Raw genomic sequence first — 20,210 nt, 5'->3', positions numbered from 1 at the left:
TAAAAAGAAAATATATTGCTAGTAAACTGGTAATTTCGTTACATTTTGCTCTCCAAACCCCTTGCTGAAGTATTTTTTCCTTAATTCAAAAGACAATCTGATTGCCTTTCCATTTATGATGCTGGGTCCCAACCATCTGCAATGGAATGGGAGGAGTTGATCAATAAAGTAGCTGTAGGTTGGCAAAGTAGCCCACTCTAGCCAAAGCCTATCAAAACTCGCGGGACAGTCGGTTTCAAGAAGAATTGGCGACGCTTTATCATACCAGTGTAGGTGTAGGGCTTCCTCTGCTGCGGCTAACTAGCGATTGGTTGCAAGCCCGGATTTAGCTAACACCATTCGTGTTTACACTTGAACTAATTACAAAACGGTTTATATGACAGTTAGTTCTACATGTGGTATGCAATGGGGTCGATGTGTGGGTCCATGCAGTCTATTGGATTTATCTGTAATGCTTGATTTCCACGAAACTCTCCATGTCCAGACAAATGGGAATCGTTGTTGCTATGGAGAAGCTGCGACTTCCAAGATTGGGGTAGGCCGTAGCATCGTATTAGGTTTGCATTTATGACTGAAGAAAGAAAACAGATAGAGGATTACCCAACAACTTTAAATAGAGAAGGTTAGTATTTAGGGAGTGGTGACATGACAGTATTTTTGTGCATATGGTCGCTGACCACCATGATCTTGCAGCTGTGGCTAGCTTCTAACTAGCATAATTTGATAGCTGGCTATCTAGCTATGGCTACCTAATGTCAAAGAGTATAGAAGCTAACGCTAACGTCTTTGCTAACAGTAGCTATCGATTATTTGCATGGCATTTTGTGACTTGCCAAGTTATTTAACGTCAACCCTCCAAAGCTTCACCGTTAACTAGAGCTATATGAGTTATAGCAATGGAGTTTGAGCTTCTAGCCGTACTTTTTTTGCTACATTGATGTTAAGAAAGCTGGTCTGAGTTTAGTTTCTGAAGATCTTAGCCAGCCAGCGATAGCAGAGCATTTTAGTTCTGCCGTAAATGGAGCCTAGCAATCCTAGCATAGCAAGCTAATCTTAATCAAAATACTCTGTATGGCTTTACAGTCAACGGTACGGAGGCACTGATAACACGACGATTTGTCATCTATCATAATGCTGTTTGACTGCTCACAACATAACGTTACATTTAACTTGGCTACCAATATCCTATCTACCCAGGATTGTTTAGTTGTTTCAGTTTATTGTAAGTTTAACACCGCTAACGCAGCGGCACTGCAGCTGCTGTTACACCAAAGAGGGCTTCTATACTCATTGGTTACACCAAAACATCCACTAAATGATGTAGCTAGCTAGCATACCTTACTAATCATCCCGTCCTTACATATTAAAGACAGGTGATTCGTTTTCTGTCCTAAACGTTATTGTGAGTAGTCGTTTGTATTAAATTATAGGGTAACGTAAGTGTCTGTATGACAGAATAACGTTAACATCGGTGAGTAATATCTGCTGTAATGTCGAAGTCGAACCTAACGTTTGCGTGGGTCGGCTGAATGTAACAAACAATTATTTTTGCAGAGCTGACATGTTAATGTTACTGCTAGTCAGCTAACGTAACGCAGCCTACTTTAACGTTAATATAATCTAAAAGAGATTAGATAACTAAACTGAACTAGCTAACGTTAAAGTGGGCATATGCCACTTGAAATCAGCAAGCGGTCATCAACCAGCTAAATGTGGGCACTATGACAAGATGTTTGTCAAAAAAGACTATCTAAATAAAAGTTGATCCAGATAATGCATGTATATGTTAACTTGTAAGGTTGTTTACGCAAAGTTGAGGCAAACTTGCATGTTACTTTTAGGTACTTGGGTTATCTGATGTAGCCTAATATACTACAGATGACGCCTCACCTGGCGCTTGACTGAACAGAGAAGGGCACGTTGTTGATGGCCAGAATATGAAGGCAGATACTGTACACATATTTTATCAAATCACACTCTACAGAGCAACTGCTATAAGTGTGAGTGTCACATCAGGCAGGTGATTCAGTTAATCCTACAGGACATAGATAGATAATATGTTTATGAAGTGGTAAACTGGAGTATTGGCATTGGGCTTGGAGAATATGGTGTCGATACTGATAGTCATTACACCCATTTATTGTGTTGTTACTGAGCAAGGGGGAAAGGACGAGTCATCCTCTTCAGCATTCAGTGCCAAATGTTTTGGCTTCCTTTCAGTGGGGAAAAGCCTGGCCTCCACTAGAACTAGAAATTCTTGTCATAATACAGTGACTCACCTAGAGGGTGATGTCTTCCTGGTAGGAGGTGACTGGGACACAGGGACAACATTGTTGTCATGTTTACAAAGCAGTTGTTTTAAAGATTTGATACAAAATGCCTGTGTTTGGTATGCTCTTATATGATGAAATATCAACGTCAATATGGTGTCTTATTTGTTCAGAAAATGCTAATTTCAACATGTGCCCTTATTTTTGATGACCTATTTACCCATTGGTCTATTTTCCCTTTTTTTCAACAGAAGTTAAGGATATATTTTTCCTTCAAAGTAAAACTGTGAAGATTTAAGGAACATGCCGCCCAGGCCTTCTTCAGGGGAATTATGGGGCATCCACTTGATGCCCCCGAAAATCCTAGTGGACTGTCTGCTGCCCAATGGCATGATCCTTACCCTGGAGTGCCTCCGTGAGGCCACACTTATCACCATCAAACATGAACTGTTCAAGGAGGCACGGAAATACCCGCTGCACCATCTTCTGCAGGAGGAGACTTCCTACATCTTTGTCAGTGTTACCCAGGAGGCAGAGCGAGAAGAGTTTTATGATGAGACCAGGAGGCTCTGTGACCTCAGGCTCTTCCAGCCCTTCTTAAAAGTAATTGAGCCTGTGGGGAACAGGGAGGAAAAAATTCTCAACCGAGAGATTGGTACGTTTCCTCCTTCCTCCTTTCTCCATTGTAAACACAAACACATCGGCTATACATAGGCTAATTGTTCATTTGGCTCACATGTTGAAAATGCAAGATATGCTGAGGTTTTTCCCATTCTCTTTCAGGTTTTGCGATTGGCATGCCTGTGTGTGAGTTTGATTTGGTGAAGGACCCCGAGGTCCAGGACTTCCGAAGAAACATTCTAAATGTATGCAAAGACTCTGTGGAACTCCGAGATGCCAATGGCCCTCATAGTCGGGCATTATATGTTTACCCTCCCAATGTGGAGTCTTCGCCCGAGCTTCCCAAGCACATCTATGCCAAACTTGACAAAGGTAAGAAGTTAACGGAAAGGCAAAAACATGGACCCTTACACAAGGATTTTACGCTATTCTTGGCTGATACTATGTATGTTTATATCGATGCTCAAACAGTATATGGTCCATTTTTACCTTCTTTTAGTTTTTCTCCCTGTAATATCTACTCGCTCTTCATTCTTCCAATGTCCTGAATTATCAAGATGTCCTTTGATGACAAGATCAGCCTTTGTTTTTATGCATCATTCATTAATGTTTTTCTTTTCTTGTAGGTCAAATAATTGTGGTAATTTGGGTAATAGTCTCCCCTAACAATGACAAGCAGAAATACACACTCAAGATCAACCATGACTGTGTGCCGGAGCAGGTTATAGCAGAAGCCATTAGGAAGAAAACTAGGAGTATGCTGCTTTCACCCGAGCAGCTGAAAATGTGCGTGCAGGAGTATCAGGGGAAATACATCCTCAAAGTGTGCGGCTGTGATGAGTACCTTTTGGAAAAATATCCCCTCAGTCAGTACAAGGTAAGTACTCCAGTGTACAGTATATCATTCAAGGCTAAATATACAATAATATTAATATTCTTTCATCTGAGGGTGAAATAATGTAGGACTGCTCTTTCTGCTGGTTTAATAACCGGCTTTACAGATATGTTATTACCACAGTGTATTTGCCATTTCACAAAATGTATCACCTTCCCAGAGTCTTCTAACTCTTAGTAGAGAGGCAGAAAAAACAGAGGATACAGTATGGCCATGGTCAGCCTTGCAGTAAGGAACCTAATTTCACTTGTGTGATATATTTGGGTGAGGAGGGGCCTGTAATTAAAGGAGAATTCCGGTGTGATATTGACCTAAAGTGTATTGAAACATGATACCGAGTGTGAACGTATGTCTCATAGCCCATCTCGGCTTGTCCCCTGCACTCCAAAATCTGGCGCTAGTTAGCCGATGCTACCAACAGCTTTTTCAATAGTGGTGCTTCGGCATCGGGCTAGCCATGCAAATAAATCACTGTTTTACACCCATTTACGAGGCTCAATGTATCTCCACACTTCATTGGTAGACTTCCGAGGGCCCTGACATTTAAAACGAGACATTGAGAACTTTGAAAAAGCACTGGTAGTTTACTTACAAGACGATTTATACAGACAGTATCTTCACGAAGTTTAGCGTTTGCAGCCATCTTGAATTTAGTCACGATAAGTCGAGCAACGAGTAAGAATGAACAGGTATGATATAAGGGATCAGATTCCAAAAATAATTCAGTGGAAATGCATGGATTCCAGTTTCTTCCAGTAGCAGCAAGCAGCAACTGGAATCCATGCATTTCCACTGAATAAAAAATATAAATATATTTGGTTATATTTTAGTTAGGTTTACAGCTTGCTTGAGTATTTGTGGTTAGCCCAACTTTGTAGTAGGCTTGAATGCTACGTGGTTGCTCTGAATATTGTACCATTCATTATAGAAGGTCATGGAAATTCAGTTTTTTGTCAGGTCATGGAAATTTACATTTGACTTACAGTGGGAACTCTAATACTGCTCATTAAACAGGGGCCAGCAGAGTCTGGGGAAACCTGTACAGTAGAAACAAGCATTTCTATTGCGGACAAATGAGCTCTTTACTGCTGAATCACTGGCTGCAAAAGAAAATATCTCATCTACTGGTCTAGAGATGGAGCCCTTTGCGGAAACACACTGAGTGCACCGAGTACTTAGATAGATAGATAGATACTTTATTGATCCCCATGGGTACTTGCTCTTGCTTTGTACTTGTACTTGTACCATGAGTACTTGCTCTTGCTTTGTGTTATCAGTTGCGTCTTCATCAGTAACACTTCTTGGTGGCCTTTTGTAACTGGCTGAGTCTGGGTTGCATACTTGCGTTGAGTAAGAATGACTGAGCCATTCTCAGAGTGTCTCTACAACCTTGGGTACTAAAAAAATCAAAACGAAAAATCAGTAAAAATACCCTCATGGTTGGTTTAAGCTTGTGCTTGCCAGTTACTGATAGATGTTGACATAGGTCTACTAATTTCTCATGAGGCAAATGTTGTCATTTGCCTTTTTTCTGAAGACTTAACCTGATGTGCCTTAAAAGAAGCACTATGCAACAATTTTAGCAAAAATGACCTTAATATGCAGGTTGAGAGTCGTTCTGATGGTTCTACAACACTTTCTGCGTCGTTTGGTGGGTGTTTCGCCTCCTCCCTATCGCTTCTCCGCTGAAAAAACGAATATGCAACTTTCTGGACCTGGCCCGGCTAAGGTCCAGAAGTATCCAATCGCGAAACGGAAGTATCCAATCACGCCTCGGAAATGTAGTCAGATTGTAGTTTCGAAGAAGACTGCAAAACGGATGCCGATTTGGCTTTGTTGCTGTTGAAATTGTAAGTAGCCTACCCTTGGGTGAACTTCGTCTTTGTAATGTGGTTTGATAGTCTCTTGAACAATGTGTTTGCTCAACCGTTTTATTGTGAGCCCTGTATGTGTTTAGCGTGATTTCTTGATGGCTAGCTCGCTAGCTAGTGGGGGTTTAGTGTAGCAGTCACTTGCTACCGAAGCTGCAGGGGGAGCTGTGCAGTGAAAAATGCGAGCCCAAATCCGGCGAAAACCCAGAAACAGCGAAGGAATAACCAGACCTGCATAGTGCTTCTTTAAAGCCAACATTTTAGGCAAAACGTATTATATGACGTGAGGCCACTTATATTCTTCAGTAGGGAAACCTTTGTTTTGTTTGTGTTTTTTTGACACAGTTTGGCAAGGAAAGATTTTAAAATGATCCAGCTTTGGATCCACATTTGTGTTCAGCTTGTGTATTTTGTCCAAGTTGGCTAACTTGAATGAGCTTAATTCATAGTTTTGATCGTTGTGCTACTTAGTCCTTTGAATAGACTAACTAAGCAAACAATGGCAACCGTGAAACAATCTTGTGGGTCCATTTTAAAGGTGCAACTCATGGTTGTGTTGTGAAAACATCAACATTTTTCTACACTTACAGAATTACATTAGCCTCGCCCCGCCAGCCTGTATCTCAGCTCATTTTTATCTCACTGAAATACTAGACTGTCTGGATCAATGATTTCAAAGTGAACGCAGTCTACGGCCATTATGATGCTAGGGTTGGAAATATTTTCGGTTACACTTTACTTGACAATGTCGACAAAAGAGTGACATGACACTGTCATGAACGTGTCATAAACAAGTCATAAAGGTTCATGACAACATTTCTGTCATTAAGTGTCATTCGGTTTTTTGTCATAACAAGTTAGGGTTAGGATTAGGGTTCATGTGTTCATGACGGTGTCATGTCACTCATGACGATACTGTCAAGTAAAGTGTTACCATATTTTCCAATGGAGAATAGACTCTCTCCACACAATTAAACGAAGTGAATGAGTCTGGTATTATCAAGCTACTGACGCATAACTGTTGACAGTTGTTCCTGTGTCATCTGAGCATGTAGATACTTTTGGGGTCTTTTTATGCATTGGCTTAAAATGTAGAAGGGTCTGACATGTGAACACAAAACAGAAACAACATAGTTAAAGTGCATGGTAATACTTGAAAATACTGTTTATTTATTATGCACTCATCATTACATCATCGGAAGCAATTTCATTTTGTCTGCTAAAACAAAACCACAAAACTTCAACAAAATCTGTTATCAGGTCCTATAAGTGCATAGTGATATTCCAGTCTTGTGACATTGTGCCAGTGTTAGTTGTTTTGGAAAATGTGAAGCAATAAACTGACATGAGGCTGTCCAATCTTGCCGTGGCTGTCCTTCACCTAAACAGGTTCAGTGAGGTTGTTTCCATGTTGCACATGGCTGGCCTATGGGTGTGGACATTAAGTTTATCCTCCATGTTTTGATTCACTATGATCATATCTATGCTGTTTTTAAAAATCTGATGGAAAACATTGCTATGCAGAAATGGAGATAGTTGTTCAGATCTATTTAGGTTGTACGCAATCCTTCACATCCATGAAGTGATAATCTGTCCCAAAACAAAATAAAGACTTCAACGTATCATGCTAAGAGTTTTACAGCAAAACTCATGTCCTCTTGTATCACAATAATGTAATTATACAATTTGTTGTTTTGAGGTTTTTCAAAATTTCCTGATGCTACCATTATCACTTGCACAGCTTCTTGTGCCTTGGATTTCCATGTAATCTGTCATTTCTAAACAAATAGCACCTTGAACTGCTTTTTGAACCCTTTTAGAATTGCTAACATGTACCTAATGCTACCTGGCCTGTTTCTTTCAGTATGTGAGGAGCTGTATTATGCTGACTCGAATGCCCAACCTCATGCTGATGGCGAAAGACAGCCTTTACTCTCAGCTACCAGTGGACAACTTTACTATGCCCTCCTACGCCCGTCGCATCTCCACAGCAACCCCATACATGAACGGCGAGGCCTCCACAAAGTCCCTGTGGACAATCAATGGCATGTTGAGGATACGTGTGCTATGTGCCACATACGTTAATGTAAACATCAGGGACATTGACAAGGTTGGTTTCCCTTTTCAAACAGTTCCATCAACTGATATACATTTATCTATATATTGTGTTTTAAATTGTAATGTAGCTGACTTAAGCTGTATGTGTGCTTAGTGTGTAGTCTAAGTCTGTTGTTGTTGTTGTTGTTGTAGATTTATGTGCGGACAGGGATCTACCATGGTGGTGAGCAGCTGTGCGATAATGTCAACACACAACGTGTACCATGCTCTAATCCCAGGTAATAAACAGCACTTTAGAAGTCTATGTTTTCCAGTTCAGCTTTCGTCTTCATCAGCTGGATGGATGACGGCTCTTGTTAGCATGTTCTTATTTTATGTAAAGCAGTGATGCTGCTCTGTACTCCTCAACCACTGTTGATTCTGGTTCTTTCTATTTTGCATTGGCCTGCAGGTGGAATGAATGGCTGCAATATGACATGTACATTCCTGATATCCCGAGGGCCGCCCGCCTCTGTCTGTCCATCTGCTCGGTTAAAGGGAGGAAGGGGGCAAAAGAGGTAACTGCCTGACGGCCGCTGAGACTAAACAAGACCTTAATTAGGCAGCCGAATAGGTCAGTGCAGGCCAGGGTCTGTTTCACCGTCTTCTCTGCATTGGCTGATTAGTGAGCTCTGTCTGCATGTTTTTTCCCTGCTTAACCAAATGTGGTCGGATTACAGGTTCAAGCTCTCGCTTTTATTACATGGTGTGATTGTGGCAGTGTGGCAGGGCTTGTGTGTAACTGATATTTTTGGAGGAGCAATTGCCCTGAAAGAGTCGCACCCTGGAGCTTGAACGCCTATGTGGTACTACAAGGGACTTCATGTTGAAGTTTCTATTTTTAGCTAAGCTTTTGAAAAAGGAAAAAATAATGATTTGGGTGCACACATACTTCAGTTGCTATAGAAAACTGTCCTCGGTTCAAGAGAGATTGGAGAATAGATGCTAAGCAATAATGGTCTATGACAGCAGCACTTTTAAACATCCCTAAAATAACTTGTAAAGCTGAACAGTTACACTTCCTTATTTGTACAGCACATCTGCCCATTGCATGTCCTATGCTCAGAATATTATGTTGGTGTCCTGGTATTTGCTTGTTCAGAGTACAGCCTCTTGCCTTAAGATGGGTAGAATTACAATATGTTCAGCTGTGCACAGTTCTAGCTAGCTATCCATGTAGCCAGCTACATTTTAATGTGTATAGTCAATGTAACAGCTTTTGCGATTCAAGGACTGTATTTGCTGTCAAATCCATGTTTGTAGCTAGTGAAATGGCAAATAAGTAAACAAAATAGCTTTTTTTATCTGTACTTGTAGCAAGCACGGTTATGCTAGTAATGTGACTTTGGTTATTCTGCATGGCACAGACGTACACAGAAAGCTCACTCCTGAATTTTCCACTACACAGGAGCACTGTCCACTTGCCTGGGGAAATGTGAACCTCTTTGACTACACTGACACTCTGGTGTCAGGCAAGATGGCGCTGAATCTTTGGCCTGTACCTCATGGCCTGGAGGACCTGCTCAACCCTATTGGTGTCACTGGGTCCAATCCCAATAAGGTAAATGCCCAGCTCACAAAACCCTCACAAAGCATGTCCTGAAGTTCACCTTGCAGCCCTACAGTATCTGTTTAACAGGTGTAATAAAAACACAGGGCTATGGCACACCTGTGCAAATTGATAGAATATTTGCCGTGCAGATCCTCATTTGTCTGCAGGTCTATGGCAGCAATACAATGGCCACAATACAAGCTATTTCCTCAGTCAACGTAGAATTGACCTGTAGCTAAGCCCCGCCCTCCATTGTTACCGTGTGAAAACTCGGATAAACAAACCAGACTTGATTAGAAATACATTGTGGACAATGGCAGCTGGCAGTATATGAAAGCAGGCTTTGAGGATGTTTTGGTCGATAAAGGATTTACTTTCCTCCAGAAGCTATCAAAAGGGACTTAATTATGCTATGGAAGGGTGTATTCAAAACTTTAGAATACATACAAGGTGACAAGCAGTTGTGGCGAGTAGCCATGTAGCCGGCGAGTAGCCGTAATATTTGATGTAAGAATATAGTAGTTGGTTAATGAGCATTTTCATCTTGGAATTTAACAGGGAACCTGTGCCCACCTTGTTGGCTTAGTAGCCTACATTACGTCGAGCTGTTGCAAACGCGAGAGACGTCCTGTAGGCTACTGTTGATGAAAATGTACCCTGTTTTCTAGCCTCTCGGGTTACCGGCTATCAGTATTACACGTCCCCCATGCGAAACGTTTGACCATGGTTATCCGTCGGGTTTTTTTGAGTTAATAAACTCCATAAATAACCATTAATTTGTAATTGTATGCCTCCTCCCTGTTGTTTCCTATGGAGTTGTCCGAGCTGATGTCCGAGTCTCGTTGAGGCTGGACTGTCATTGGCTCATCAGCGTTCTAAGGGTGGTGCTTAGCGACAGGTCAATTGTGAGATGAGCGTTTTTACCTATGCCGTCTGCATTTCTTGGTTTTAGGAAACCCCTTGCCTGGAGTTGGAGTTTGACTATTTCAGCAGTCCTGTGAAGTTCCCCGACATGGCCACCGTGGAGGATCATGCTAATTGGATCATATCTAGAGAGATGGGATACAATTACTGCCAAACTGGTCAGGTAAGCGCATTAGCCAAGGCCTATTTGCATTAACCTGTAATAAACATTTGTTGATGGTCATCATGTTCGGTGAGCTTGTCCACATGCTGCTAGAAGAGAATTCCAATAGCATTTGTCTGTATATTAACTAACTTACTGCCGAAATAAAGTGAAGGGAACGTGTGTCTTTCTTGGTACCATTGTAAGCAGTACTTATCTGACTGTATGTCCTGTAAGGTCTCATGGGATGTGCTTGCTAATTAGTGGTGCCAGATCAAAGAAGAAGATTGCACTGATGCTGATTGAAGCTAGCGTTGTGTGCTATCACTTACAGAGTTCCCGCCTGGCTCGCGACCATGCCATGACTGAAAGTGACATCGAGCAGCTTAGACATTTGTGCAACAGAGATCCACTCTCTGAGATCACTGAGCAGGAGAAGGATTTCCTCTGGAGACACAGGTACCCATACTGTGCGGCTTTCCTGTCTTTGCCATTTACGTCTCTGTGTTTCCTAAGTGCAGAATGAAACTAACTTGTCATACTAGTTCATTCTAACCATGGTCTCACCCCACTCCCTGAGTAGTTGTGTCTGGAAAAGATTGTAGTTGATTTACCATATGTATCCTGTTTTGTCCTTTCAGGCAATATTCTGCGAATATGCCAGAAATCTTGCCCAAGATTTTACTTGCAGTGAAGTGGAACTCGCGTGATGAAGTAGCACAGGTACTATATAACATTGCTGTCATTAATATTACATTTGAATGAATTGGAAGTAAACTACTTAAATGGACACCAGGCAACGTTTTCGTGTTAATTAATCATCTTCGTAAGTCGGTATATGGTTAAATGACTCATTACGGGGCGAATGAAGGCTCTCTCGCCCGCCCCTACTGCCTGTAGGAAGAATATCCCACTTGCAAGTTCGGTGTATCCTACCCGCCGACCGAAGCAGTATCAGTTTACAGCACAGAGGCAGGCTAACAAAACGCTAGAGATTGTTGCCAACGTGTGTATAATGGCAGAGCCGGCGAAGAAGCAACGAAAACCCTTGACGGAAGATGCAAAGAAAAGGAAAAGAGCTTCAGACCGAGCGAAGGGGAATTTCGTAGAGAAAAAGCATCAGGCTTGCCTGGTGTCCCTTTAAAAGTTAAAGTTTGAATTACTTGTATACTTATTTGCCAATACTTGTTGAGGGAATATACCTTTCATGTCATATTATAAAGTAAACCTTTATTTTGATGACTTGACTAAGCTTGTTATTTGTCACGTTTAGATGTATTGCCTTCTGAAAGAATGGCCAGCAATAAAACCTGAACAAGCCATGGAGTTGCTAGATTGTAACTATCCAGATCCAATGATTCGGGACTTTGCTGTACGGTGCCTTGAGAAGTATTTGACAGATGACAAGCTGTCCCAGTACCTCATTCAGCTTGTTCAGGTAAGAGAACTCTGGAGAAGATTACAGGCTAGTGATTGTGGCTATTGTGGTCATGGTGGAAAACAGAGAAATGTAACCCCCTGCTTCCTTTCATTTTGATTGATTCTCAGATGTGTTTATTTGTCAGTCAGTTCTCACTGTCTAGTTTTTTCTTTGTCACATAAGGTCTTGAAGTATGAGCAGTACCTGGATAATCCTCTGGTCCGATTTTTACTGAAGAAAGCCCTAACTAACCAGAGGATAGGACACTTCTTCTTTTGGCACTTAAAGTGAGTCAGCCATTGCTGTGGAATTTGCCAGGGTGGTCGGGCATTGATAGGAATTTATGGCAGAAAAGAACATTGCTCTTGAAATGGTCACTGAATTTGACTAAATTACTGTAAATTCCTGCAAGACAAGCCTTGATGTTAGATTCTGATGCTTTTCTCAGCAGGGCTGTACAGTGCAACATGTATGTCGCAAATGCAACAAAACACAATCGAGTCAAATCACTAATTGTGTGTGTGTGTGTGCAGGTCGGAGATGCACAATAAGACTGTGAGCCAGCGCTTTGGGCTGCTGCTGGAGTCCTACTGCCGTGCCTGTGGCATGTACCTGAAACACCTGAGTCGACAGGTGGAAGCCATGGAGAAGCTCATCAACCTCACGGACATCCTCAAGCAGGAGAAGAAGGATGAAACTCAGAAGGTGAGGCCACAAACTGCACATTCTCTTCTGGTTGACGTTGTGTGCGCTAGTCCCAAAGCATGGAATTGAATGAACAAATGTTGTTTTCTTTCTTTCTTTTTTCTTTTTTAAACGATACACCAAGCTGTATTATTTCCCTGGTGAAGTAGTTGTTTAATTCACGTTCCTGATTTGAGTAGAAAATTGCTAAACATTAGATAGATTGCTTAGTAATGGCTTGGGTATGTATGATTCCAAGGCTGTATTTAGAGGTCTATTTACCATCTCATTCATCAAATTAACCCCGGTTCTTGCATTTTGGTCTCATGCCTATCCAGTTCTACAAATGACTGCACATCCACAAACCTAAGCAAACACAAGGCGTTAGGAATACCAACTACACTGATAGTTATCAGAAAGCCAATTCTCCGGGGACTCTGTGCATGCCAGATGAACAGAGCCAAGCAAGCGCGGGACAGCCAGAGCCAGCAAGCACCGGTCTGTTCCTGCTCACTGGCAGGCCCATGGCTGGCTTCTAAATAAAGTTCCAGGTCTGCTGCCATCTCCCGAGTCTGCCTGCCCACACACTGGGCTCGGCTTCGTTAGCTGAACTAGTCAAGCATGGTGGCAGCAACGGCAGTCGGGAGATTTGGTTTCCAAGAAGACACAACCCTTGTGCTCCCTCATTGTAATGCAAGTCAAGAGGAACAAAAATGCCTGTCAAGAGACTGCATGTCCGTTTTAATGAAACAGTGAGGAGTGAGTGGTGCATTAAAGTTAGCTTAAACCAAGAATTAGAATAAGGTATTATTCCTATGTCATAAATAATGCTGTACTTACATGATGGTCACAAAGGCCAGCTTTGATATGCATGCTTCATGTGCAAGGTTTTGGTAGGTTGTGAATTAAAATGTTAATCATTTTGTAGAATTGATTGTTACATGGAGCTAGGTGTGACACTGACACAGAAGTTGTAATAGGTAACACTGCTAATTAACTAGAATTTGAAAATGTATAATGTGAAAAATGGATTAAAGGCCGAGTGTTATTGGGTGTGTTATCTCCAGCATGTCTCTTTGCCAACGTCGGCCATGTGCTCTCTTTCTCCAGGTGCAGATGAAGTTCCTGGTGGAGCAGATGAGGAGGCCAGACTACATGGACGCTCTCCAGAACTTCACCTCTCCACTCAACCCAGCACACCAGCTGGGCAACCTACGGTAAGCACGTAATAAACACATAAAGGGCACATGTGATAGAAGGACAATAATGCCCTCCTCATTTGTTGCCTCAACATTGTCATTTAATTGTACTCTCATACTTTTGACTAATATGTCCATAAGCTTCCAGTCAATTTTCATGAATCGTGTGAATGAAATTTGTGTGGAAAATCACAAATGAAAAATGAAGCTGTGAATAGACAAGAAAATTGTTGGGCTGATTCAGCAATACAACAGACCAATTCAGTTCTGTATTATTTGGAACAACGTCAATGAACTTGCATAATTCTGGGCAAGTTCCTCTTGTAATGAAGTTGAATCATAATCGGAACATGATGTAAATTGCGGAGTTTCAAGTGAAGTTGGTGTTCACATTCTTGGCCAATGTCTCTGGGCAATGATAATTTCTGTTGTGCGTGCAGCCTCAATAACCTAACATCTGCTGACCTGTCTTTAATTTTTAGGATTTGGTTGTTATAGTAGTGCGTAATCTTCTAAGTGTTTTCTCTTCCCCGTCAAAGAGTGAAGTGAAAAATGTCCTGTTGTCTTTCTCTTCTCTATTGATATAAACTCACTTAACTAATTTAACGTGACACAAAAATCAGGAAGGCCGTATGACCGGTCCGACTGTATTGAGCATTACTGATATGTAGTGCTGAAATGTCTGTATATCTGGCAGGTTTGATGAGTGTCGAATCATGTCGTCAGCCAAGAGGCCGCTGTGGCTGAACTGGGAGAATCCCGACATCATGTCAGAGCTGCTCTTCCAGAACAATGAAATCATTTTCAAGAATGGAGACGGTAACTTAGCCCTCCTCGGCACCACACCCCTACACCAGCCCACTACCAAATCTAAGTCTAACCCCTCACCTGTATCCTCTCTTTCAGATCTACGGCAAGATATGCTAACACTTCAGATCATTAGAATAATGGAAAACATCTGGCAAAACCAAGGCTTAGACCTAAGGTATTTCATGGAATAGGGATTGCTCTACAAATCCAAACGTTAACCATTCTCCCCAGCTTATGTGAGAAGTTGGTTTTGAACTGATGGTTTGTGGTGTGTTTCTGCTTTGCCTCAGGATGCTGCCGTATGGTTGTCTTTCTATTGGTGACTGTGTGGGTCTGATTGAAGTGGTGAGAAGTTCCCACACCATCATGCAGATCCAGTGCAAAGGAGGCCTGAAGGGAGCGTTACAGTTCAACAGCTCCACCCTACACCAGTGGTTGAAGGACAAGAACAAGGGAGAGATGTAGGGAGATTTCATTTGTGTTCATTTACCCCACCCCCCCTCAAGTCTCTGTTTGATTGAGAAATATTTGTTTTTGTTATTTTCACTAGGTATGATATGGCCATTGACCTGTTTACACGATCATGTGCTGGCTATTGCGTAGCCACGTTCATTCTGGGAATAGGTGATCGACATAATAGTAACATTATGGTGAAGGATGATGGACAGGTAGGCTCATTGTCTTCACATGGTGCCAAGTTTCCCCTTAGTAAACCTTTTATAGGTTTGCCAGACAGTAACTGTGAATATCCTCTGTTCAGCTGTTTCACATAGACTTTGGCCATTTCCTGGACCACAAGAAGAAGAAGTTTGGCTACAAAAGAGAGCGAGTGCCCTTCGTCTTAACACAAGACTTTTTAATAGTCATAAGCAAAGGGACGCAAGAGTGCACAAAAACAAGAGAGTTTGAGAGGTTTGTGTTTGCTTCTGTCTTTGTGTGTGTTTGTGTCTGTTTTCAGTCTGCTGGAGAGAATGCCTCTCTTGTGCTCCGAACCTAATCATTTGGCCATTGGCCGGCCGAGAGAATACCCGCCCAGTGCCTGGAGTGGAGGGAGTGTGAAGAGTGGGCCAAAAAAACAATGGTCCCTTTTATGTTTCCTAACAGGGCTTCCCTGCTTGCCTCTTCCCAGTACTCCCCATTCTGACAATAGTCTCACACGGCACCGCCTGCCAAGTTTCCTGTCTCCCTTTCACACTTCCGTCCTCTATCAGGTTTCCAATTCAGTTGCCCCTGAAAGAGCTCTAAAATGAACAGGCTCATCCAAGATTGCACTGAAAGGTGCACTTTGTCTCCTGTGAGGGTGCTATTTGATTTGAGATGGTCTGGAGACTTAATGGGTGGAAATGGGTTCTGTGTTAGACATTAAAATGATTCATATATCTTTTCAATTGATGTCTTTTTGCATATATATATATTTTATGTGTTTCAATATAGGTTCCAGGAGATGTGCTACAAGGCCTACCTAGCTATCAGGCAGCATGCAAACCTGTTCATCAACCTCTTCTCCATGATGCTGGGCTCTGGGATGCCCGAGTTGCAAAGCTTCGATGACATTGCGTACATCCGCAAGACTCTGGCTCTGGACAAGACGGAGCAGGAGGCCCTGGACTACTTCATGAAGCAGATGAACGACGCTCACCACGGCGGCTGGACCACCAAAATGGACTGGATCTTCCACACCATCCGGCACCACGCCCAGAACTGAGACGAGACTCTGAGCGCTCACACAGAGCGCGAGCATCCGCAGGGTGAGCGGAGAGTGGACGTACGGTCATACGGAAGGTTGGACGGACGGAACACACACTGCCCCCTCCCCCTCCCTCTGTAGGTTGGCACAGTGGCACACTCAAACCTCATGAACTCGTAGGGGAGCGCTGCGAGCGGCCTACAGAGCACTACACAATCCAGAGTGACCTTTTTTCTTTGTGTGTGTGTTTTGTCTTTTTACTCTCTTCATTCTTTGTTTGTGTTTCTCTCACCTGCAGCATCTCTAAAAGAAGAAACTTTACCTGCCTACAACCAATGGTTCACAGTGTAGTACCTGCCAATTCCTCTGTCTCTCCTCAGTGTTGGCTGCTTATTTTTTGGAATTACTTTCATGTTTGGAGAGACTGGTTGGAGTTGTTCATTCCTTTCATGCCTCTTTGTAAGAAAACTAAAAGAAACAAGCAAAAAAAAAAAAACCAACAACAATCGCCTCTTTACGTTTCAGGAGCTTTGGGGGTGTAAAGTCTTCCTCAAACTTTAAATGCCTTTCAAAATATGCACGGAACTCTGAAACTCCCAAGCGAAACAGGGTATTATTTCTTTTAGCCTGCTCCCCCTCCCCCTTTCCTTTCCATTTGAGGTCTACAACTTGTCCCTGTCAACTCATGTACACACGCACTAAAAAGATGTTTCTGTGGAAGGGACTGATGTGCAGAGGCCCAGCGGCGACACCTTGTGTACACTGCTGGTAACAACAGCATTTCACTGACACCAACAAACTAGGCTCCTGAAAGCTCCCCTAACATGGCTGATCATGCTGAGGTGTTTTTATTTATTTACAACTTTTTTTTTTCCTTTTGCATTTTTCCACCCCTCCCCTGTCTCTCTCGTATTGTGCTTGTTATACCTTAACAACATGGGCCCAGTTTATTCTGTCAAGAAAGATGAATGTGCAACTAGAAAACCTGTGCAGTGTAGATATACAAAGCCTTAAATGTAAGTTGAAGTGCAATGAGTGAGTGCTTGGTTCTGCGCTCGTGTTTTGGATGCTATAGGAAAGGCAAGTGCAAGTCTCTGGAAGAGTGCTGCTTAGGTAAAGCGCATCATGCGCTTTAGATGACTCGGCTGAGATGAATGTCTGAGAACTGTTGGTTCCTTTTTTTTAATGCGGAGTCATATTTCATTGTGCGGACAGATGGTTGTGATATGGGCAGTCCTTGTATGAAGACAGAAAGGTGCTAAGAGATTGTTTCATAAAAGCAGCATCATTAGATAGGGGTGTGAGCAGTGTGCGATGCTTAAGGCAAAAGGAAACTGTGAAATCGGGATTGAGTGGATTTGTTCGTTGTGTGTAACACTATAGTATGTTTGGTCTAAATAGCTGTATATATATTTAACTGCTTTGCAATGATCCCAACCTTCCTTATGGTGGAAATTGTACAGTGAGATATTGTAAAGGAAAACAGAACAGAACTGTAACTACATTGTGTATGCGTGTGTGTGTGTGTGTGTGTGTGTGTGTGTGTGTGTGCGCGCGCTAGTTAACGGTGTGCTTATCAACCCTGACTTTTATGCCACCAAACCAAAACGGGCGGATCTGAAAAGTCCTGTTGAGAGTGCTAGTGTTATGATGGCATTAGTCTGAGCAGTCTAATCATTTGGTTATGTAACGTTAGGTTTCCGACCAGCTATGGCCCAGTATCAGGAAAATGTACCCCTAAAGACAGATGAGCATGATTTATTAACAGACAGTTATGAACTTCTCAAGCTAGGGTGATTGGTATATTTTAGACTGCCAATATCCCTATAGGCATACAAGGACTGATGAAATAGGGGTCATCCTCTAGCCCATTTGATGATGTCCATCAAATCACCTAACCAGATGTGTGCAGTCAGTAGGAGCTCACTAAACAAATTGTGACAAAGATTTCAGCATGTTTTGAAAAACTGACAAGGTTATTAATGAGGTGAAATCATGCTTTGAGGTAGACTTCAGTCCTTTCAGAAACTTCTCTTTGATCAATGGAAGAAAAGGGCATTTGCTGTACAACCTTTCTGCCCAGAAAATATTTTTTCTTTGTATGAGCCAAAGCCAAAGTTTTTTTTGTTTTGTTTGTTCGTCCTCTTTTTAAGATGGTATTTCGTCTTACCATTGAGAACACAAAGCACTGAAGTGGTCAGGCAAAGTCTCCTCCATGAGGTGTGGTTTTGATCATAACATGCAGAGAAACAGTGTTTGCACAGTAGAATACTACACAGAGTGTGTTATCTTCTCAGATATGCTAGAAAGGCACAAACTAGCTTTGTTCGAAGTTATAGAGTTATAAGCTCAGACAGAAAGAAAGCTGTAGTGTGTGTGTGTGTGTGTGTGGGGGGGGGGGGGGGGGGGGGGGGGGGGTCAGTTTACTTTCTGAGGACGTTTCTGCCACTGACAGAAATCTTACAGAAACACAGTAATACAAAACTAATATCCAAATTCATTTGACGGTCAAACATGTAGCTATATTACGAATGCATCAAACATCAACACTTTTCCCTCCAGACCATTTCCATCAAATCTTGAAAGTTTTTGGATTTGATTGTGCAATTCCAGACTTCTTACGCATTCATCTGCGATACTTGAGGGTTAAAAAACATGTGGTTCTCATTTGCAGTAAACCAATGAATAGGTATACACAATTTGACAATATTTGGTGTATGCAGGTGTTTATTGCACTATGTAATTGTTTTCCTTTTTGTTTGTTTTTCCTTCAAATGCCTTTTTGTTTTGTTTGAAAGGACACTGACCTTAATTCTCTTGCATGTATTTTTAAGCAATGTAACCAATTGTACTCCTTTACTATATGAAATGGATGGATCAGATGCATTAGAAGCTAGAAATGCTAAGTAGCCTTACTTTGGCCCCCTTTGAAGCCATTAACTGCATGGTTCTCCTCACTCTCTTTGGTGTTCTGTTGTCTGTACAGGCTACAGATCCTCCTGGGCTGGACCCACTAAAGGCCCATTGGAATTATTATGTCATTTTGTGGTTAATACTTTTAAGCCTTTTTTTTTTTTTTACAGCAACTGGGACTATATTGAGATGTTGGACTTCTAGCATCTTTTCTATGACAAAAAAGAAAAAAAGAAAAAAAAACCTTTCATACTTCAGTTTCAAAATGTTTTACTTGAATTTCATGGCTCAGAACCACCTTTGTATGTCAAAAACAGAGCTGTTGTTGCCATGTGGTGTAGCACTGAAGGTTGGCTTGCATAGGCAGTTTCATACCGATTGTGAATGTTAAAATCTTTTAGGTTGTTTAAGTCGCACTATGGTTAGAAACACTAATGTGTGCCCATTTGGGCCCTATTTTGAAGTAAAACAAATATTAAAATGCATTTGACATATTTGAGGACTTTCAGAAGGTGATGTTGAAAAGCAAGGTCAATATAGGTTCCTGTGCTGTACTGAAATGTTTTCAGTGGTTACATTTCTGTATCATTCTGGAGAGTACTTAGCCATTTACATCTTAAATTCTATTTTCATACATTATTATTATTATTATTATATTATCGCCATCACTACTATGACTATATTATGGGCCAAATACTCTTACATACATTCATTCAGCATGAGATTTGAATAAGAAATCCCTATTTGGTTTATTTTCATGTACCTTTTAAAGTTTGGCCTAAGACTGCACTCTAGTAACCCCCTATTACATCTAAATTACTAACCAATAACAGACCCCCATTTTCATTTATGTACTTTCATTGTGCACCACAGTTAACTTGCTTTGTACCCTGTTTGTCTCCAGTATTTTGAGTGTTATGTGACGATGTACAAATAAACATATTTCAGTATAATTATACAGTACTTGAATGGTGTTCTTAAAAGTATCAGTTGTCTCCAAAATGCTAGTGACACCCATAGAGAGATGTTAGGCCAGAACAAGAATGCAACCAGAGTGTTAAAGAGGGTCTTTGATGCAACTGCATGGATCTTCATCTTGTGAGTGACAACAACTAGCCAATCAGC

At 41.7% G+C, this 20,210-nt stretch overlaps 1 protein-coding gene across 4 annotated transcripts; it reads left to right on the top strand.

Annotated features, from left to right (window-relative positions):
* The first annotated feature begins 92 nt into the window (after positions 1 to 92).
* On the top strand, positions 93 to 20,038 carry pik3ca (phosphatidylinositol-4,5-bisphosphate 3-kinase, catalytic subunit alpha). 4 transcript variants are annotated; one of them, XR_006020963.1, is made up of 22 exons: positions 93 to 622; positions 2,522 to 2,925; positions 3,054 to 3,263; positions 3,518 to 3,768; positions 7,522 to 7,767; positions 7,908 to 7,993; positions 8,167 to 8,272; positions 9,163 to 9,315; positions 10,259 to 10,393; positions 10,707 to 10,831; positions 11,014 to 11,095; positions 11,646 to 11,810; positions 11,976 to 12,079; positions 12,326 to 12,497; positions 13,587 to 13,693; positions 14,373 to 14,494; positions 14,582 to 14,660; positions 14,776 to 14,946; positions 15,036 to 15,153; positions 15,246 to 15,397; positions 15,920 to 16,309; positions 19,256 to 20,038. XR_006020963.1 is itself a non-coding variant. In XM_042056094.1 (21 exons), the coding sequence occupies exons 2-21, from the start codon at positions 2,574 to 2,576 to the stop codon at positions 16,188 to 16,190; spliced, it is 3,207 nt and encodes a 1,068-aa protein (XP_041912028.1). In that variant the 5' UTR covers positions 93 to 535; positions 2,522 to 2,573; the 3' UTR covers positions 16,191 to 20,038. The 4 variants fall into 4 exon arrangements, 2 of the variants coding, with proteins under 2 accessions (XP_041912028.1, XP_041912027.1); XR_006020962.1 differs by having other exon boundaries at positions 16,471 to 20,038; XM_042056094.1 differs by having other exon boundaries at positions 93 to 535; positions 15,920 to 20,038.
* Positions 20,039 to 20,210: the final 172 nt, after the last annotated feature.

This window comes from Alosa sapidissima, chromosome 12 (assembly GCF_018492685.1).
Source record: "Alosa sapidissima isolate fAloSap1 chromosome 12, fAloSap1.pri, whole genome shotgun sequence".
NCBI lineage: Eukaryota > Metazoa > Chordata > Actinopteri > Clupeiformes > Clupeidae > Alosa > Alosa sapidissima.
Note: the sequence above shows the minus strand (reverse complement) of the source record. Positions and strands in the feature narration are given on the sequence as shown.